The 16,370-nt window shown below is 53.9% G+C and overlaps 6 protein-coding genes across 6 annotated transcripts; 3 read left to right on the top strand and 3 right to left on the bottom strand.

Annotated features, from left to right (window-relative positions):
* Positions 1-4,243: 4,243 nt before the first annotated feature.
* On the top strand, positions 4,244-5,827 carry M409DRAFT_66976 (uncharacterized protein; the record flags this gene model as incomplete). Its single annotated transcript, XM_033817194.1, has 3 exons — positions 4,244-4,345; positions 4,401-5,579; positions 5,714-5,827. The coding sequence occupies 3 exons, from the start codon at positions 4,244-4,246 to the stop codon at positions 5,825-5,827; spliced, it is 1,395 nt and encodes a 464-aa protein (XP_033666993.1).
* Positions 5,828-6,265: 438 nt separating this feature from the next.
* On the bottom strand, positions 6,266-6,964 carry M409DRAFT_55445 (uncharacterized protein; the record flags this gene model as incomplete). Its single annotated transcript, XM_033813006.1, has 1 exon — positions 6,266-6,964. One exon carries the CDS (start codon positions 6,962-6,964, stop codon positions 6,266-6,268), a length of 699 nt encoding a protein of 232 aa, XP_033666992.1.
* Positions 6,965-7,286: 322 nt separating this feature from the next.
* Positions 7,287-9,818, top strand: M409DRAFT_23829 (uncharacterized protein; the record flags this gene model as incomplete). Its single annotated transcript, XM_033806959.1, has 3 exons — positions 7,287-7,326; positions 7,394-7,533; positions 7,587-9,818. The coding sequence occupies 3 exons, from the start codon at positions 7,287-7,289 to the stop codon at positions 9,816-9,818; spliced, it is 2,412 nt and encodes an 803-aa protein (XP_033666991.1).
* A 386-nt stretch (positions 9,819-10,204) lies between these two features.
* M409DRAFT_55443 (uncharacterized protein) lies at positions 10,205-11,908 on the bottom strand (the record flags this gene model as incomplete). Its single annotated transcript, XM_033813005.1, has 3 exons — positions 10,205-10,217; positions 10,274-11,788; positions 11,856-11,908. 3 exons carry the CDS (start codon positions 11,906-11,908, stop codon positions 10,205-10,207), a joined length of 1,581 nt encoding a protein of 526 aa, XP_033666990.1.
* A 785-nt stretch (positions 11,909-12,693) lies between these two features.
* Positions 12,694-13,771, top strand: M409DRAFT_66973 (uncharacterized protein; the record flags this gene model as incomplete). The annotated part of the gene is made up of 3 exons (XM_033817193.1): positions 12,694-12,709; positions 12,766-12,999; positions 13,059-13,771. The coding sequence occupies 3 exons, from the start codon at positions 12,694-12,696 to the stop codon at positions 13,769-13,771; spliced, it is 963 nt and encodes a 320-aa protein (XP_033666989.1).
* A 185-nt stretch (positions 13,772-13,956) lies between these two features.
* M409DRAFT_55441 (uncharacterized protein) lies at positions 13,957-15,381 on the bottom strand (the record flags this gene model as incomplete). Its single annotated transcript, XM_033813004.1, has 3 exons — positions 13,957-14,375; positions 14,428-15,321; positions 15,378-15,381. The coding sequence occupies 3 exons, from the start codon at positions 15,379-15,381 to the stop codon at positions 13,957-13,959; spliced, it is 1,317 nt and encodes a 438-aa protein (XP_033666988.1).
* Positions 15,382-16,370: the final 989 nt, after the last annotated feature.

Here is a 16,370-nt window from a genome sequence, read left to right as displayed (position 1 = left end):
GTAGCTGGCATGCGTCGATGAAGAGTGCGCGTAGCTTGGGGGTGGGATATAGCTAGCATGGGTCGAAGTCGAGTGGGCGTAGGTCGTCGGAGGCGGAATGTAGCTGGCATGGGTCGAAGTCGAGTGCACGTAGGTTGGCGGTGGCGGAATGTAGCTCGCATGCGTTGTCGACGACGAAGAGTGTGCGTAACTTGGAGGCGGAATGTAGCTAGCATGAGTGGACGACGATGAAGAGTGCGCGTACGACGGAGGTGGTGCATAAGTCTGGTGGGTGGAGGTCGAAGACGAATGTCCGTATGTCGGTGGCGGTTGCACGTAAGTCTGGTGGCTCGACGTCGAGGAAGAGTGTGCGTATGTCGACGGAGGAGGAGCGTACGTGGGATGAGTCGAAGTCGAGGAGGAGACCGGGTACGTCGTTGGATGAGGAGCGTAGGTCTGGTGGGTTGAAGACGAGGTCGCATAAGTCTGCGGCGGTGGCGCATGGTAAGTGGTGGTCGTATAAGGGTAGATATGAGTCTCCGTCGTGGAGCTGTGCGTGGTGCACGAGGTTGCCCAGATGATCGAAGTGCTGACCTTTGGAGTCTCATATCCGACCTTTGGAGGCTCATAATCACCACGCTTGGCATGGCCATTCTGCGTTGGGTAGACCCAAGCAGTCGACTCTGGAAAGGTGTAGGTGTTGTACACTGGCTTGACATCTGCAGACGAGGTGGAGTAAGAGGTCTGAGTGGCGTATGTCGCAGGATAGGTGGTCAAGACGGAGTAACCCTCATGCTTGCTCTCATAAGTTGGCTCTGGTGCTGGGTAAGACTCAGGCGTCTTGGCAGGCGAGATCGAGGTCGATGTGAAAGTCGTGCGTCCACCTGCGCAGGTCTTGCAGATATCAGTGACCGTGATCGTGTGTGTGTGGTCGGCAGAAATGGTGTGCTCGACGACGTTGGTCAGGATCTTAGTATGATCAACGGTCAGAGTGACTGGAGTACCGCTTTGAACGATAGTGATCGTCTTGTTCTGGAGTTGCGGAGCAGCGGTGTGTTCGACGGTGAGAGTAGCTGGATCGAGGGTGTGGTCAACAGTGATCGTCCTGTTCAAGACGCTTGGCTTGGCATCGACAGTGCTGCTGAGTGCAGAGCTGGACGTAGTCGCGGCGGCAGCAGGGTCTTGAGAAGCAGAGGTCTTGTTCGCGGCACCAGTAGCCGAAGGGAAGTTGATGCTCAAAGGCAGGGACGAGGTAGAGCTTCTGACACCAAAAGTTGGCTCCTCAGCCTCAGACTTGGTGTGGTTGTTGAACGGTGCGCCAGTCGAGGCAGTAGCGACTGATGCGCTGGGAGACGCAGTAGTGCTGTTGGACCTTGCATCCACGCGGTTGGCGGAGCACATTAGCACAGTGCGGGCATCCGAGGTGTACTCGCCAGAATGGTCCCTGAGATAGCAGTTGCCGCCGTTGTTGGCATCGCTGATGGGAACAAAGGTCAAACCATTGCACTCCTGGGCATCATCGCAAGCCTTGAAGCATCCAGCAACGTTGGTAGTGAACAGGGATGAATAAGAACCAACGCTGCTGTCGGCCTTGTCATGGACTTCATACTTGACACCCGAGGCGTCAGTATGGAATCTGGTGAGGTTGGCGCAAGGACCATCAATGCGGGCAGCCCCGGAGGTCGCAGCAGGTGCAGCAGCGGAGGTAGCGTTGGCCTTGGAGCTGATAGGAATAGTGACGGACGAGGTCTCCTCGATCAGTTCCATTGAGCTGGTGATCATGCGGACGGAGCTCGTTGCGGTGGTAGAGCGAGCCGAGGTGCTATTCAGAGATGGGACGACGGTGCGGACAGTGGTTGTCTGAGCAGGTAAAAGATCGGTAACGGTGAGTGTGGCCTCTGCGCCGCCGGTGGGCTCGACAACAACGATCTCGGAGGTCTTGGAAGTCAAGATCTCCAGGCCCGAACTGATCAAGGCATCCAGCTTCGAAGTACCAATTGAGGTGGTAGGAAGAGCCTGCAGGCGAGTGATGACGGTAGGGGCAACCGTCAGAGCCTCGGTTGGTGCGCTCAAAGTTGTGACCTCTTCAATGATGTTAGAGATTGGGCGCAAGTTGGTCAAGGATGAGACAGCGGCGACTGGGACGACCGTGGTAAGCTCCTCAACAACGCTGACACCAGAGGTGACGCCGCCCACGACGCTCACAACGGAACCGGATGTTGCTTCGGCTGGCACAGTGCGAGTAATCGTGGAAACGATCCCATTTGCCACGGTAGTCGCGTTGGCAAGACCGCCAATTTTAGTGACAGGTGGGTCAAATGGGATCTGGCGCTTCTCCAATCCTTCAGTTTCAGCAGCATGCTCCTCGAAGATGGTCTGTTCGGAGCCATCTTCTTCAGTGAAGGTGTATGGGACTCCCGAGCCAGTCTTTGATGGCTTAGCTACCACGGTGATGGATGCATCCTTCGTAATAGTCTGGGTAACCTCCTTTACAACATCAGTTGATTCAGTGTGCTCCCTGGTGGCAGCGGTTGGCTCGGCAGACTCGCTCTTGGTGTGCGAACGATGATGACCAGTCTTAGAAGGATGAATCCATTCAGTTGCAGTCTCCGTCGCCTCGAAGCCTTCTTGGCCAGATTCGGTAACAGTCTGCCAAACGGTAGTGAAGATGGTCGTCAGATCTTGAGCTGGCGCAGGAATCGTAACCTCGACAATTGGATGAACAGTGGTCTGCGATCCGCTGGTGATTGTCTCAAAAACCGTGACAGGATCCTGAGAGGCTTGCACATGCTGAACGGCCGTGACCTTGGGTTGGGCGGTTGGAGTCGCAGTCACAAAGTGTGTGACGGTGTGATCGATCCAGCCAGTGACCGTATAGGTGCAAGAAGTCTTTTTCCTGCCCTCACGGTCATGGACAGTGCGAGTCTCGATTGGCCCTGAAGCATCGCGTTAGTGCTGTCAATTGGTCTGTGTGCTGTCAACGTACACTCGCCGTCCTCAAATTGCTGATGGTGAGCACGAGTCGTCTTGCGTGGAGCGGCAGTCGTCTCGTAGCACGTCTTGTGTCTACATGGCGTGGTGGTGGAAGTTGAGGTGGTCTTGGACTTGTGCTTGCCAGCCTCCTCTGCAGAAACGAGTGACAGGGCCGAAAAGCCAGCTGCAAAGATCGTGCCGACCTTCATGGCTGCGGAAACGAGTGACGTCCGGTTGTGGTTGAAAGTGCAAAACAAGATCGAAGAAGAGAAGGGAGAGAAGCGGCCTTTTTACTGTGTCAACTGGGGGAAGAGGGGAAACACGCCGGCAGCTGCGGATGCATTCGTTGAACGTTGATGATGCGATTCGAGAGGAGAAGTGGATAACAAAGCTAAATTGGGATGCAGAAGAGCCTAAGCTGTGGTAGCAAGTGGCGCCAATAAGGAGATAATCAACTTACCGTTTGTGTGGTTGCAGCTCACAGTGGACCTTACTCTGTTCACGTAAGCTTGCAGCCACGCCATGACAGCATAGACACCTTCGATTCGGCGAGCTGTCTGCAAACATCGCCATCTTGCGCAAGGTATCGGTTCGCTGGGGAATGACGAGATTGTGTCGACACCAAGCTACCGAACGTATTGACATCGGCCGTTCCATGGTGTGCTCCACAGGCGCCCTCGGTTCCTCGTGCAAATGCGAAGATAAACCAAGTTCCTGCATGAGAGGCTGCGAAGAACTTTGATAGCCCAAGCTCGTGCCATTTCCAGCTTTTGTCGTACCAGAGGGAATTAAAGCCGTGTTTGCATACCAGCGATCACTCGTTGGAGTTATGAATCCTTGATAGAGGTCGCTGGAACTCCTTCCCTGTCTCAGAGCAACGCTGAACTCGGTTCTCAGTATTATCGTCTATGCTCTGTTACAATAATGCTGTTCATGATTAAAAGACCTTGATCCACTTTATTGCCCTCGTTTTGATTCGAGAAAGATTTTCAAGAAGGCAGACATCTGCTCCGTGTAAAGACTTAATTGTGGAGCTCGTTATCGTAGATGAGGTGTACTTTGGGTCGAAAATCATGAATAATGATGGATGCTGACCATTGGAAGTACGCGACAGGAGAAGAGGTCGAAGAGGTGAGGTCGAGAGAAACCTTGAATCTACGTCCGTGCGCTGCCGCGGCAACAGCGGGTACAGCCGATGTTGACAAACACGACTCACGCGACATCTGATCTTCAACTTTGCGCCAGCAGCATCTTCAGACAACATCTACAGCGCATCGCCAATATGCCGACCATGGACTATAATCCGCGCATGAGCATGGCTCCTCGCAGCTCTCAGCAGCCCACCCAGCAGAAGCAGAAGAAAGAGGATGACGGCGATGCATTCATGGTGCTGGTAAGAAGACGTCTTCAAATGACACTGCACGGCGCATGCTGATATTGGTCTACAGCCCGACAAAGAGATCGCCGGATGTATAAGTGATATCGGCATCAACTTCAGCGTCGAAGACCTCCGCAAACCGAACCCCCAGCTCATCCAGAAAGTCTTCGAATGGTTTGCCGAACTCCTCACCAACACAACCCGCGAGGTGGTCGCGCCGGCGATGCGCGCTGCGGCGGAGGACATGTGCGGCGACGATGCAGACCGAATCTTCACATCAGACACACGCGAGCTCATGGGGTTCTTCATCACAATGCGCAAGCTGCTGATGGAGTGCGGGATCAAGGACTTCACGTTCAGCGACATGTACCGACCGACGCATCCCCGGCTCGTCAAGATTTTCAGCTACATTATCAACTTCATTCGGTTTCGGGAGAGTCAGACGAATGTAATTGATGAGCATTATAATAGCTCGGAGAAGACGAAGAATACGATTGAGCAGTTGTATCTGGCGAATCAGGAGAAGGAAGAGCAGGTACAGGAGATGGAGCGCAATGCGAAGAATGTCGAACATGCGATGAAGGATAAAGAGCGACGGAATCAAGAACTGAAAACACGGCTGCTTGAGTTGAAGAAGGCTCAAGAACGCGTAACAGAAAAGCTGGAACGCGTCAAAGGCGAGCAATCCCGGCTGAAGTCCGTCCTGGAAGACAAAACAAGCGCAGTCATGAACATGCGCAGCGAAGCCAACAAGCTCCGTCCATACACTGAGCAGTCCCCGGCAGCTCTGGAACAGTCACTCCGGGATCTCTCGTCCAACCTTTCCGCCGACAAGAACGAAATCGACCGCCTCGACCGAAGATCCCGCGCCCTCCAAACCTCCCTCGACACATTCACCCTCCTCCAATCAGACATCTCCTCGTTATCACGACTCCTCTCCGATCTCCACAACGAAATCCTCAAAGGGGACGAAGAATCCCGATCCGCGGCCAAGAATCGAGAAGCACTGACGGAGAAATCCAACAACGTTCGAGAAGTGGAGCGGCAGGAGAAGATGCTGAGGAAGCAGCTGCAGCAATGGCAGGACCGCACCGAGAAACTGCGACGAGATGCGGAGACGAGGGCGGCGAACGCGAAGGCGAAGATGGAAGCTTTGCGGGCGACGCATCGAGAGCTCACGGCGGAGAGGAGGGAGAGGGGCGAGGAGGTGGAGAAGAGGAGAGTGAGGATTGAGCAGACGGAGAAGAAGGTAAGCAGATATATGTCCTTTCCATTCGGTTCCGAAAGCTTTGACTGGGTCTGGGTACTGGTGGGGTGGAGGCTTTATTGAATTACCGTACCGTGCGAAGGTCTTGAGCTTGTGCTGACGATATCGTGTTCTAGATGGCCGATCTGAAGGAGCAGATCGAGCATGAAGTGCAGAGCGCCAGGGAGGAGTATATGAAGATGGAGAGCCATATTCGGCTGTACATCACCGAGATGGAGCAGAGCATTTGAGCGGTTCTTTCATGAAAGAGGATGCTGATGACGTGGACGATTGCATGATCTGACGTACAGCTATGGCGTCTGGGAGTGTTGTACAGTCTGGCTTGACGATAGATACCCGCATGGCGTCATGGCAAGTCCTTCAAACTGGCATTTTGAAATCGCTTTCACCTTCCACAGGGCACGTTGCCTTCGAATCTGTTGTCTTCCAAGTCAGTGACAACTCAAAGTTTCAGGAATCGGTGTCAAATTCAGAGGAGGTGTGTTTGATCAGTGTAAGTAACAATGGTGTCCACAAAATGTGTTCAGAACAGGTCTGTGATATAATTGTTGTGTTTCATCAGAGGAGGATGATTGGGAAGAATGGTGCGATGCTTACCTGTTCATTATAGTGGTCGATCGAAGTGGTGTTGGTCTGACAGAACGTTGCATCCTGTCGATAACAGGATATCAAATGCTGTCCAGCGAAGGCATCTTTTCGAAAAAGCACCACCTCTCGGCAACGGACTTGATTTTGACAGTCCTGCCGACAGACAGCTCACCCAACCGCTTGGTAGTAACGTTCAGGATGGGAAGCTCTTCCTCCCATGGACTTGTTGGTGCTCGGGCCTCAGCAGTCTGCAGCTCCTCTCCAAGGTTTGATATAGCATGCGGCTTCGCGATGTCGGCCATGACCAGCTTGCTCCCGGTATGATGAGCAGCTTCAGTGGCCACCGAGAAGGTGCGGTTCAAACCTTGCGCAGAGAAAGCTGAAGTAGGCCGATGCAACTCGATGGGATTGAGGATTGCCATGATGGGTTGAGCAGAAGGCAGCCGCAGAGCATCATCTTGTTCGACTGATCTCTTCGCCACGGTGATGGTGTATGTCGCGAGGTAAGCTCTGAGATGTGTGATGTCCGGACAGAATGCGAGCTTCAGCGTCCTTGATGTCGATAGCAAGCGTAGAGTAGGAGTCTGCCATAGCCGTCGAGGATTGATCGCATGCTGCTCATCCTGGGAGCTTTGAGGCTCGCCTTGCAGTGCTTCCAGGAATGTAGCCTTTGTTGAACAGACTACCAAGGTCGAAGGTACTGCGTGGTTGTCGAGAACGTATTGGATGAAGTCGTGGATACTTTGTACATCCAACACAACGGGTCTGGAAGCTGCCATGTTGTGCTTGAATTTCAGTGCTGTGAAGATCAATCAGGAAGCAAATGTGTCAGGGCGGCCTGTGTTTGGTGTGTCGCTGACGCCCATGGCTCTGCCGAGTACGCATCTTCTGATGGTTCTGCAGATCTACGTTGAGGTGTTCTTGAGGAAGAGAAGTCGTCCGAAAATCGTGAAGCAATTCCGCGATGCTTGGCAATTCCTGCCTGAGGCTCTCCAGATCCGTCCCACTTCACCTGCACCTGTCCCACGGACTTTGGTCAAGGCAAGTGCGACCATTAAAACGACTCTGGGTCGTACTTGACCTGAATCCGGCAGTGGCACAATGGAGTCAATCTCGCGCATCAGCTCCATGCTGGAGACTGGTAAACATCCACCTTTCCCTCCCAATGGAGAGCATTCGCTGGGATCTGCCACTGACACAACTCAAAGCACGCGACTTGACTCTCGAAGCTGCCAAAGATGTCGGGCCGCGCAAATCGACTCGACCGCTGCCGGCGGCCCAGATCAAGAAGATGTTGGATAGTAGGAATGAGAGAGATGTGCTGGATGGATTGCGCAGAGTTGTAGCGGTAGGATATGAGAGGACATCGAAGCTTGAATCGGTGTTGACGAGAAGCTCCAGATGCAATATGCCAATCCTCCACAACCTACTTTGACCTTCTTCCCGGCCGTCCTGAAGACTCTGTCGAATCCGTATCCTTCTACGAGACCATTGGTATATAACTACCTCATTCACCATGCCGAAGCCGACCCCGATACCGCTCTTCTATCAATCAACACGATACAGAAATCATTGTCGGATTCGAATCCACGAGTAAGAGCTATGGCTTTGAAGACTATGTCTGGGATCAGAGTTCCCGTGATATCGCAGATTGTGAGCTTGGCTATCAAGAAGGGTGTTAGCGATTTGTCGCCGTTGGTACGGAAAGCTGCTGCGCTGGCCTGCGTGAAATGCGTAAGATTGGACGCGACAACACGGCCACAGGTGGAGGACTATATCGAGGCCCTTCTAGCTGATAAGCAATACTACGTTGCCGGAGCTGCGGTCCAAGCGTTCACGGAGGTCTGCCCGGATCGATTCGACATGATACATCCAGTATATCGACGTCTTTGCAAGATGACCGTCGACATGGATGAGTGGGGTCAGCTGGCTCTGATGAAGCTTCTGACTGTATACTCAAGGAAGTGCTTCCCGCGAAGGACGAAACGAGTGAAACGTGTTGCTACCCAGGAGCAGCGAGCCAAGGACTTTTACGAAGACTTGGAGCCGGAACATGAGACTGAGGACGCCTACGAGGAAATCGAATTCATCGATCCAGATCTTGACTTGTTTCTGAAATCCATACAACCTCTACTCTCGAGCCGCAACTCCGCAGTCATTGTCGCTGTCACGAGGGCGTACCTGTACCTCTCCCCAACGAAATATCTCCACCATGCTATTGGGCCGTTGATCGCCCTTCTTCGAGCGCCACACGACATCAAGCAAGTGGCTTTATACAACATCGTTCAGGTCTGTCTGATACAGCCAGCGCATTTCACTTTTTACTTCCGCCACTTCCTGATCCACTCTACTGAGGGACCCAATGTCTGGCGACTGAAGCTGGAAATATTGACGCTGATCTTCCCATACAGTGGGAAAGAGGTTCAGAACCTCATTCTTGCGGAGCTTGAACACTTCTCGAAGGGGCATGATGCTCAGCTGGTTCGAGAAAGCGTGCGCGCCATCGGCCGATGCGCTCAGTCTTCGAGCTCTTCGACATCGAGAAGATGTTTGTCCCTACTGCTCAAGCAGATCCACAGCTCTGACTCCAATCTCGTCGGCGAGGCGATGGAAGTCATCCGGCATCTAATCCAACGCTCTCCCGACGAACATCGCAAGACAGTCATTCGATTGGCGAAGAACTTGGACTCTCTGACTTCATCCACAGCGCGCGCAAGCATCGTCTGGCTCGTAGGTGAATTTGCAGGCTACGATCCGGAGAACAACATCGCCGCGGACGTGCTAAGAATCCTGGTGAAAGGATATGCAGACGAGAGCGACGAAGTGCGGGCGCAAATTATCTTGCTCGGCGCGAGAGTCTACCTCCATCACTTAAATGCCAAGAACTCGAAGCGAAAGGCCTTAGACGCTCTGGTCTCGGACCAAACATCTCAGCAGAACTCCAGCACAGTCCTCTCTCCAAGCGGCGAGGAAGAAGAGGGCGGTTTCGGCAAAGACGCATTGGCTCAAAGCCAAGCTCCGCCCGAAGAAGAGCAAGAAGAGCAGCACGTCATCGACCTCCTATACCAACACATCATGCTCCTCGCCCGCTACACCCCCTCGTACGACCTCCGCGATCGTGCTCGTCTCTTCCGCTCCCTACTCGCCATCCAGTCGAGCACCGAACTCGCCTCCTTACTCCTCCTCGCACCCAAACCCGTCCCACAGGCCCCGTCACCGAGCGAAGCGCGCAAGAACCTCACTCTCGGCTCTACAAGCCTGGTCGTTGGCGAGGGGCCTCTGAGGGGATACGAGGCGATTCCGGACTGGGTCGAGGAGGGACGAGAGCCAGATCCGAAGTTGAGGGATGATGGTGGACGGGAGGAGTACATCGCAGGTGGGAATAAGAGTGTCAACGCGGCTGCTGGGGGGAGACTTGATGAGGCGTTGGCGAGTGATCCTGGATATAGACCTGAGGCTAGCGGTGCGCCGAGGAAAGAGAAGACGTTGGATGCTTGGTTGGATGAAGAAGAGGATGAGGAGGAGAGTGAGGAGACGGAGAGTGAGGAGGAAGAGGAGACTGATGATGAGGAAGAAGAGAGCGAGTATGAGACGGATAGTGAGGAGGATGAGAGGGCTGGGCTGGTGAAGTAGATGCCTTGTACAGAGAGCGTAGATATGCGAATGCATGAGATACCCGGGTCGCGAACTTCATGTCGCTTGACACCGTAGTCGCAAATGGGGCGAAACGCTACTTCGCAAGGCAAAAGACGGAGAGCTGAACGTATGACCAGACGATGAGAGCGAAAGGTACGAGACAGGTGGGAATCTCGATCAGTTTACGAGAGTGACAACTTATACAAGTAAAGGAAGAGGAAGAAGCCTTTTCATGGGGGACCACCTGCCAACTTCATGGCCAGCCGCAAATGCGACTCGCAGCCAACACCGATCCAGCAGCAGCATCAGACTTGTCCTGGATGTATACCGCGAAGCATCTCCAAAATGTCCACAGGCCTGCCTGTCGGCGCTTGGGGGCGTTTCTACCACCGGTTGCTGCAATACTTCATTAGTGATGCTCAACACAATTGGAGAATGCACTCAACACATACCTCTCATGACCACCATCAACCCTCGCCTGCTTCCGTTTCTGCCGTGGCGTGTCCTCGTCATCTTCATACAAAGGCTCCAGAGCTGCACCGGCTGTCGAGTCGGCATAGCTACGTTTTCGATTCTCGTTGCGTGGGACTTTCGGCCGTGGAGTAGTCTGATCGTCTGGCTCGGCGTCGAAGTCTGAGCCGTTTGCTGTTCGATGGCTGTGTGCTGAGCCGGGTCGGTGACCGTTTGGAGCGTACGTGTCGCGTGTAGGTGAGGGTTGCCGTCCAGCATGTGCTGATGGTGGCGGGATGTTGAATCCGGGAAGCGTACTGGCTGAGTTGGTTCTGCTCTTCGAGGGTGGTGGTGGCCCAAATGCCGGACCAGGGGTTTGGTAGACCGTCTTAGGGGAGCCAGTGACGCCCAGCGCCGCGAGGATTTCCTCCTGACTCTGATCACGGACAGCTGGCAGGGGCTTCGGTCGGCTCAGGTTTTGTGATGATACTGAGTTGTTTCGCGAATGTCGATGGTGGTGCACGCTGCCCCTGCTAGTTGGCCGCAATGCCTGCTCCAAGTCGTCCAAAATCCCGTTCGCTGGCTCTGATCTCTCTCGCGTCGCTCCGAAAGATGCTTGCCTCTCATCTACTTCCATCGTCGAGCGGTCGTCTGCCGGTGTCGGCTCTCTGTCCAAGTCAGGTGTGATGGATCTTGCAGAGAAGCGATCGGCCTCGGCCCATTTGGGATCGTAACGGCAGCGATACTTTTCAAGCAGCTCAGCAAGTGTAATGACTTCAGAGCAAACAACTGAGAACTCCTTGAAGATGAGGCTGTTCTTGATGTCCTCCCAAGAATCAGTCTGCCGTACACTCAAGAATGCCTCGTCGCGCTTGATCCCGCTGAAGTATTCGGATATCGATTCGCCGTCTGTGGGCAGAGGCTGTCGAGGGGCCAAGGCTTCCAGTTCGGCTTCACCAAAGGTGGCTGGCAGTGCTCGCTTGGTGGGTAGAGGTGCTTTCCACTCAATTAGTCCCAAGCTCAACTCAAGGTTGATCTCGTCTGGATGCCGTGCGAAATAGCACTCGCCATCAAATTCGTGTTCCAATTCATCGCCAGTCGTCATCACATCATCCATAGGGGGCATCGGGTCGCCATTTCCATCGATAAGAGGCCCACTGATTGGAAAGGGAGCTGAATTGTGTCGTCGAGCATTGTGGTTCATGGCGTTCGAAGGTGGTTGCCATAGCGGCGGAGCACTCTGAGGTGTCGTCACTGGTTGCTGCCATCCCTGTTGAGGTGGAGGAAAGTAGCCTTGCTGCTGAGGATATGGTTGTGGTTGATACTGCGGCTGTGGGAACTGTTGATAGGGAGGCTGCTGATATCCTGGGTATGCGGGCTGCGGGTATCCTGGCTGCCATCCGGCCTGTTGTCCAAACGGCGGTTGAGGTTGTGGAGGTGGCCTGTATCCAGGAGGCGGAGGATAGCGAGTGATGATTGGGCCATTTCCTCTCGATTTCTTCGCTGGCGGCGGGCCACTGTGGCAGTCAGTCGAGGCGCCAAGTGAGCCTGCACTGTGGCGGGCCTAAGATTAAGTAGACGCACCTGTAATGTTGACCTTGACCCTGGTAAGAAGGAAATTGCGAATTGTTATACATGCTGACGGGAAAGGCGTTCTTCTTTTTGACAATGCAGGAAGGCTCTCAGAGAGACAGTCGTGAAAGTATTAGAAGGCTGCGGCACAGGCAGAGGCGTGTATCGCTAAGAAAAGGTGTCTGACGCGAACATGGAAATCTTGGGCTTTGAGAGGCGAGGTGAGGTGTAAGGAGATAGCTGGCGGAATCCGTTCCCTTGTGTGTTGTCTTTGTAGCCTGCGTCAAGGCTGTTTGCTTTGCAGAAAGCCGGGGCCTTGTTGTCTCATCAACAAGCTTTCAAAAGGGATGGCAGGCAATCAAGGTCGCCGCTGCCAACGCATCACGGGTGTGCGTAGGGGTGGGTGATTTCGAGCAAATAATCAGTCCATTGATCGTGAGGGTCCAGGCGGTATTAAAAGGTCTCCGGGCATCGAAAAAGGGATGGGAGAAGGAAGCGAAGTGAAGTGAAGTGGGCAGCAACAACAAGTCAGAAGTTCAGAGGCCAGCGAGACGCAGATGCGATGCGGCCCAAAGCGTCGGCACGAGCCGAGAAAGCTTGGCATGCCCGTGCGCGCCGCGATGGCAACGTCCTCGAGTTCGAAGGACGACGGCGAATGCAGCTCGGCGGCAAAAACGACTGCAACACGACGCCGCCGCTGCTTATACACGCACTCTTCGCATGTCTCGATGATGGTCACAGTCAGCCTGCATGTGCTCGCCTTGCTATATGAGGCCACCCCGTCCTAATCCCTCATCTCTGCCCGCAATCTGCGGTCGTTTCCCCTTTTAGAAACACGGTCGAATAAGATATGCCTGGTCTGCCCGGTACGATATGGCGCTACACAAACGATACTATGGTATATGCTGATGGTGTCTTATAGCCAGCGTCGACCTGGACGAATGCATCGATCGCCTGTACCGCAAGGAGCTGCTCGCCGACTCCGTCATCGAGGCAATATGCGCCAAAACGAAAGAGCTGTTGATGAAGGAGAGCAATGTCGTGCACATACAGGCGCCTGTCACGGTCGTCGGTGACATTCACGGACAATTCTTCGACATGATAGAGATCTTCAAGATTGGGGGATACTGTCCAGACACGAACTATCTCTTCCTGGGTAGGTCACGCGACCACCAAGAATGACATGGAGGAGGGCATGGCTGACGTATACTGCAGGCGACTACGTTGACCGCGGTCTGTTCAGCATAGAGACGATATCTCTGCTCGTCTGCCTCAAGCTACGTTACCCACAACGCGTGCACCTCATCCGGGGCAACCACGAAAGCAGAGGTGTCACACAATCCTACGGCTTCTACACCGAATGTAGCAGGAAATACGGCAATCCAGCCGTCTGGCATCACTTCACCGACATGTTTGACTACTTGAGTCTTTCATGCGTCATCGACGACAAGATATTTTGCGTTCACGGCGGCTTGAGTCCCAGCATTCACAGCATTGACCAGATCAAGATCATCGATCGCTTCCGAGAGATTCCTCACGAAGGTCCTATGGCAGATCTGGTGTGGTCGGATCCGGATGGCGAGCGCGACGAGTTCAGTCTGAGTCCCCGTGGCGCTGGCTATACTTTCGGTGCGCAAGTCGTCAAGAAGTTCCTCGAAGTCAACAGCATGACGCACATTCTTCGGGCGCATCAGCTTTGTAACGAAGGATATATGGTCATGTTCGATGATCGTTTATCGACAGTCTGGAGTGCCCCCAACTACTGCTACCGATGTGGCAACCTGGCCAGTGTGCTCGAAGTCGGACCTGGTGGCGAGCGTAAATGGAACGTTTTCGACGCCGCACCCGAGAACGAAGCACACAGGCTGGAACAGCAGAATCAGCAACAGCATGCTGGAAACGACCCTGTCAGGGACTACTTCCTCTGACATCCTTTACAACTTTCGATCATTGTTCTGCATTCACATGGGAAGGAAGATACCACTATACAGCGGTGCATAAGGCGGCGTTCGGCTGGATCACGAGTTTTCTTCCGTTCTTCTTGCTTAGAAGTCACTTCTGCAATTCGATACCCACATTTGACATTACAACGACATGTACTCGTTCATTTCGGTTACCTCCCTACCCCCAGCGTCATCATCTCCGCCCCAGAGATCACAACCTCTCTTCTTAATCTCTGGCCCCCTTCATCGCCCACCTTCACAAAAGCAGGGAACACCACAATCTCATCAGCCCCATGCCTCTCACCGCCCCAATCAAACCTCCACGTCGTTGGTTGCGAAAACAGCGTGTACCCTATTTGCGCCCCAAGATTGATCAACATCTCGAGATCCTTTGAACGCTGGCGGCCGAGCTTCGGTTTCACATAGGGCTGCAGAATTGGGGCCAGGTCGTTTGTGAGGTTTACGATGTTAGGTCTGCGAGGGTCGTGGACGTCAAGCTCGGGGGAGGAAGATGTGGAGGTGGTGCTGTAGATGGGGGAGAGGAGGGAGGCGGTTGTGTGGCGGGTTTGGGAGTGGGTTAGGGAGAGGTCTGGGATGGGGTTCAGTACGGATGGAAACAGGGGGATTGAGATTCTGCATACCATCACTTTGCTGATATTGTCCAGTTTCCATACTCCCAATCACCCTCACCAGCTCAGGAGGCAACAGCGTCCGATCCAGCGGCGCCGAGACCTCGATATTCCGAAGAATTGACCACGCGATCAGCATTCGAATCGCAGCGAACCTCGTCCTCGGCTCTCGCAACAGTGCATCCATCGCGTTCGCATCGAGAGGTGCTCCTTCGTCCAGCACTTCGGTGAGCTTCATGAAGCCGGAATCAACGTGACTCGGTTTTGGCGACGCCGGTACGACGTCCGTGATATAGAACATCTCGACATGGGTCTTGATGTTCGATATGAGCGGCACAAGGAGAGAAGCAAGCTGGTGATCCGGTAGCGGCGGTAGTAGCTCAATACCCGTACTGGTCGTGGTCGTCTGTCGACCAATCGTGCTAGCCTTTCGCTCTGGCAAGGACGAGGGTATCGGTGCCATCTCAGTTGAGACGCTGAGGATATCCCCTGCTCTATCACTTTCGGCCCATCGAGGAGTCGGCTGCTGCATGCGATGTCTTCTACGGCGGTAGAGGTAGAACAGGACTCCGAGGGCGATTAGAGCGAGGCCGCCGCCTATGCCTGCTCCTATGCCTATGCCAGTGACGGCCAACGGTGGCAGTGCTTCTTCGTCTGCGGCCTCGGCGGCTGCGAGTTCGCTGCTGCTTGTTGGTTCTTGCGTGGGGATCGTAATGAGCGTAGTTCCGGTGAGAATGCTGGTAACCAGGGTGAAAGAGGTAGTGGCGATGGTGGTGGTTTGTCGTCCAGATGCGCCTGTCACAGAACCGGAAGCCGGTGTCGTAGCAGAGGACCCAGAATTCGAACTCTCGCCAGGGTTGGCACTATTGGAGGTTGAGGACGCTGGTTTTGTGGAAGGCGAGGTATCTATATCATTGTCAGCGTGATATCTCGATGAGGACCGAATCACTTCTTCGACGCACTCATGGTTGGCGTGAAGTCCACCGCTATTACTGGTGGCGAAGGCCCAACGTTCGTCGATATAGTAGTGCGGAAGACATCTGTGTTCCATAGAGTTTATGGCTGCGACAACGTCGAAGTCGTATTGGCGGCTGTATTTGTAGGATCTGGATACGTCCACGTAGTGACGAAAGTCCATTCCGTCGAGAAGGACATGCTGATGTTGATCTGCTCGTGAACAACGGTAGGGACTGAGTCTCGGCCACTGACGATTGTCTTCTATATCGTGAAGAAGTTCAACAACTCCAGTCGCAACTCTCCGTCTGCAACGAGGTCGGCATCTCGAATTCATCATCACACCGACAACGGCTATTTGCAGTCATGGTGATGGATCCGTCGCTCGTACCACATAGCTCTAAAAACCACTGGCTGCTCTGGCGTTGATGTGCAACCAAACGACCCCTTTGCCTTCTTGTTTGCCTCACACAGCTGCTTCAGAACGACTGATCTGCGGACTGCAAGGTACAAAGTGTCTGGTGCGCTGGGAGAAGTCGTACTGCCAGTACGACGGACATGCCTCGAAGCTCATGTTCATCGTTCGTGAGTTTGTGGGTTTTTGGTGGCTATGTCTCGCCGTTCTGAAGCCAGGCTTCACGTCTTCGTCTCCGATCGTCGACACTCGAGCGTCTTGTGAGATTGTCTGGAACGGCCAGGCTGGCTTCTTGATTGATATCGTTTGGGATGTCGTCTTGAGCTATCGACGCATGATTGCTTTGCTCGGGATAGCTCCTTCTTCGTTCCACGGCTTGCTGCTGCTGGCCTTCTCGATCCAGGCACAAGGCTTCAACGGCTCGAAAAGCTCTCTCGAGATCTGTCCATCAAACGTTAGCTCAGTCACGATCCCATCCGCAGCATGACAGACCTTCAGAGAGCGTGCGTGAGTACGTCGGCGGAGCAATATCAAGCAGCTGCGAAGGACTCTTGCGGGGCCTTCGCGAATAGGGAGATTGCAAGAA

Source organism: Zasmidium cellare, assembly GCF_010093935.1.
Source record: "Zasmidium cellare ATCC 36951 unplaced genomic scaffold M409scaffold_20, whole genome shotgun sequence".
Classification (NCBI taxonomy): Eukaryota; Fungi; Ascomycota; class Dothideomycetes; order Mycosphaerellales; family Mycosphaerellaceae; genus Zasmidium; species Zasmidium cellare.
Note: the sequence above shows the minus strand (reverse complement) of the source record. Positions and strands in the feature narration are given on the sequence as shown.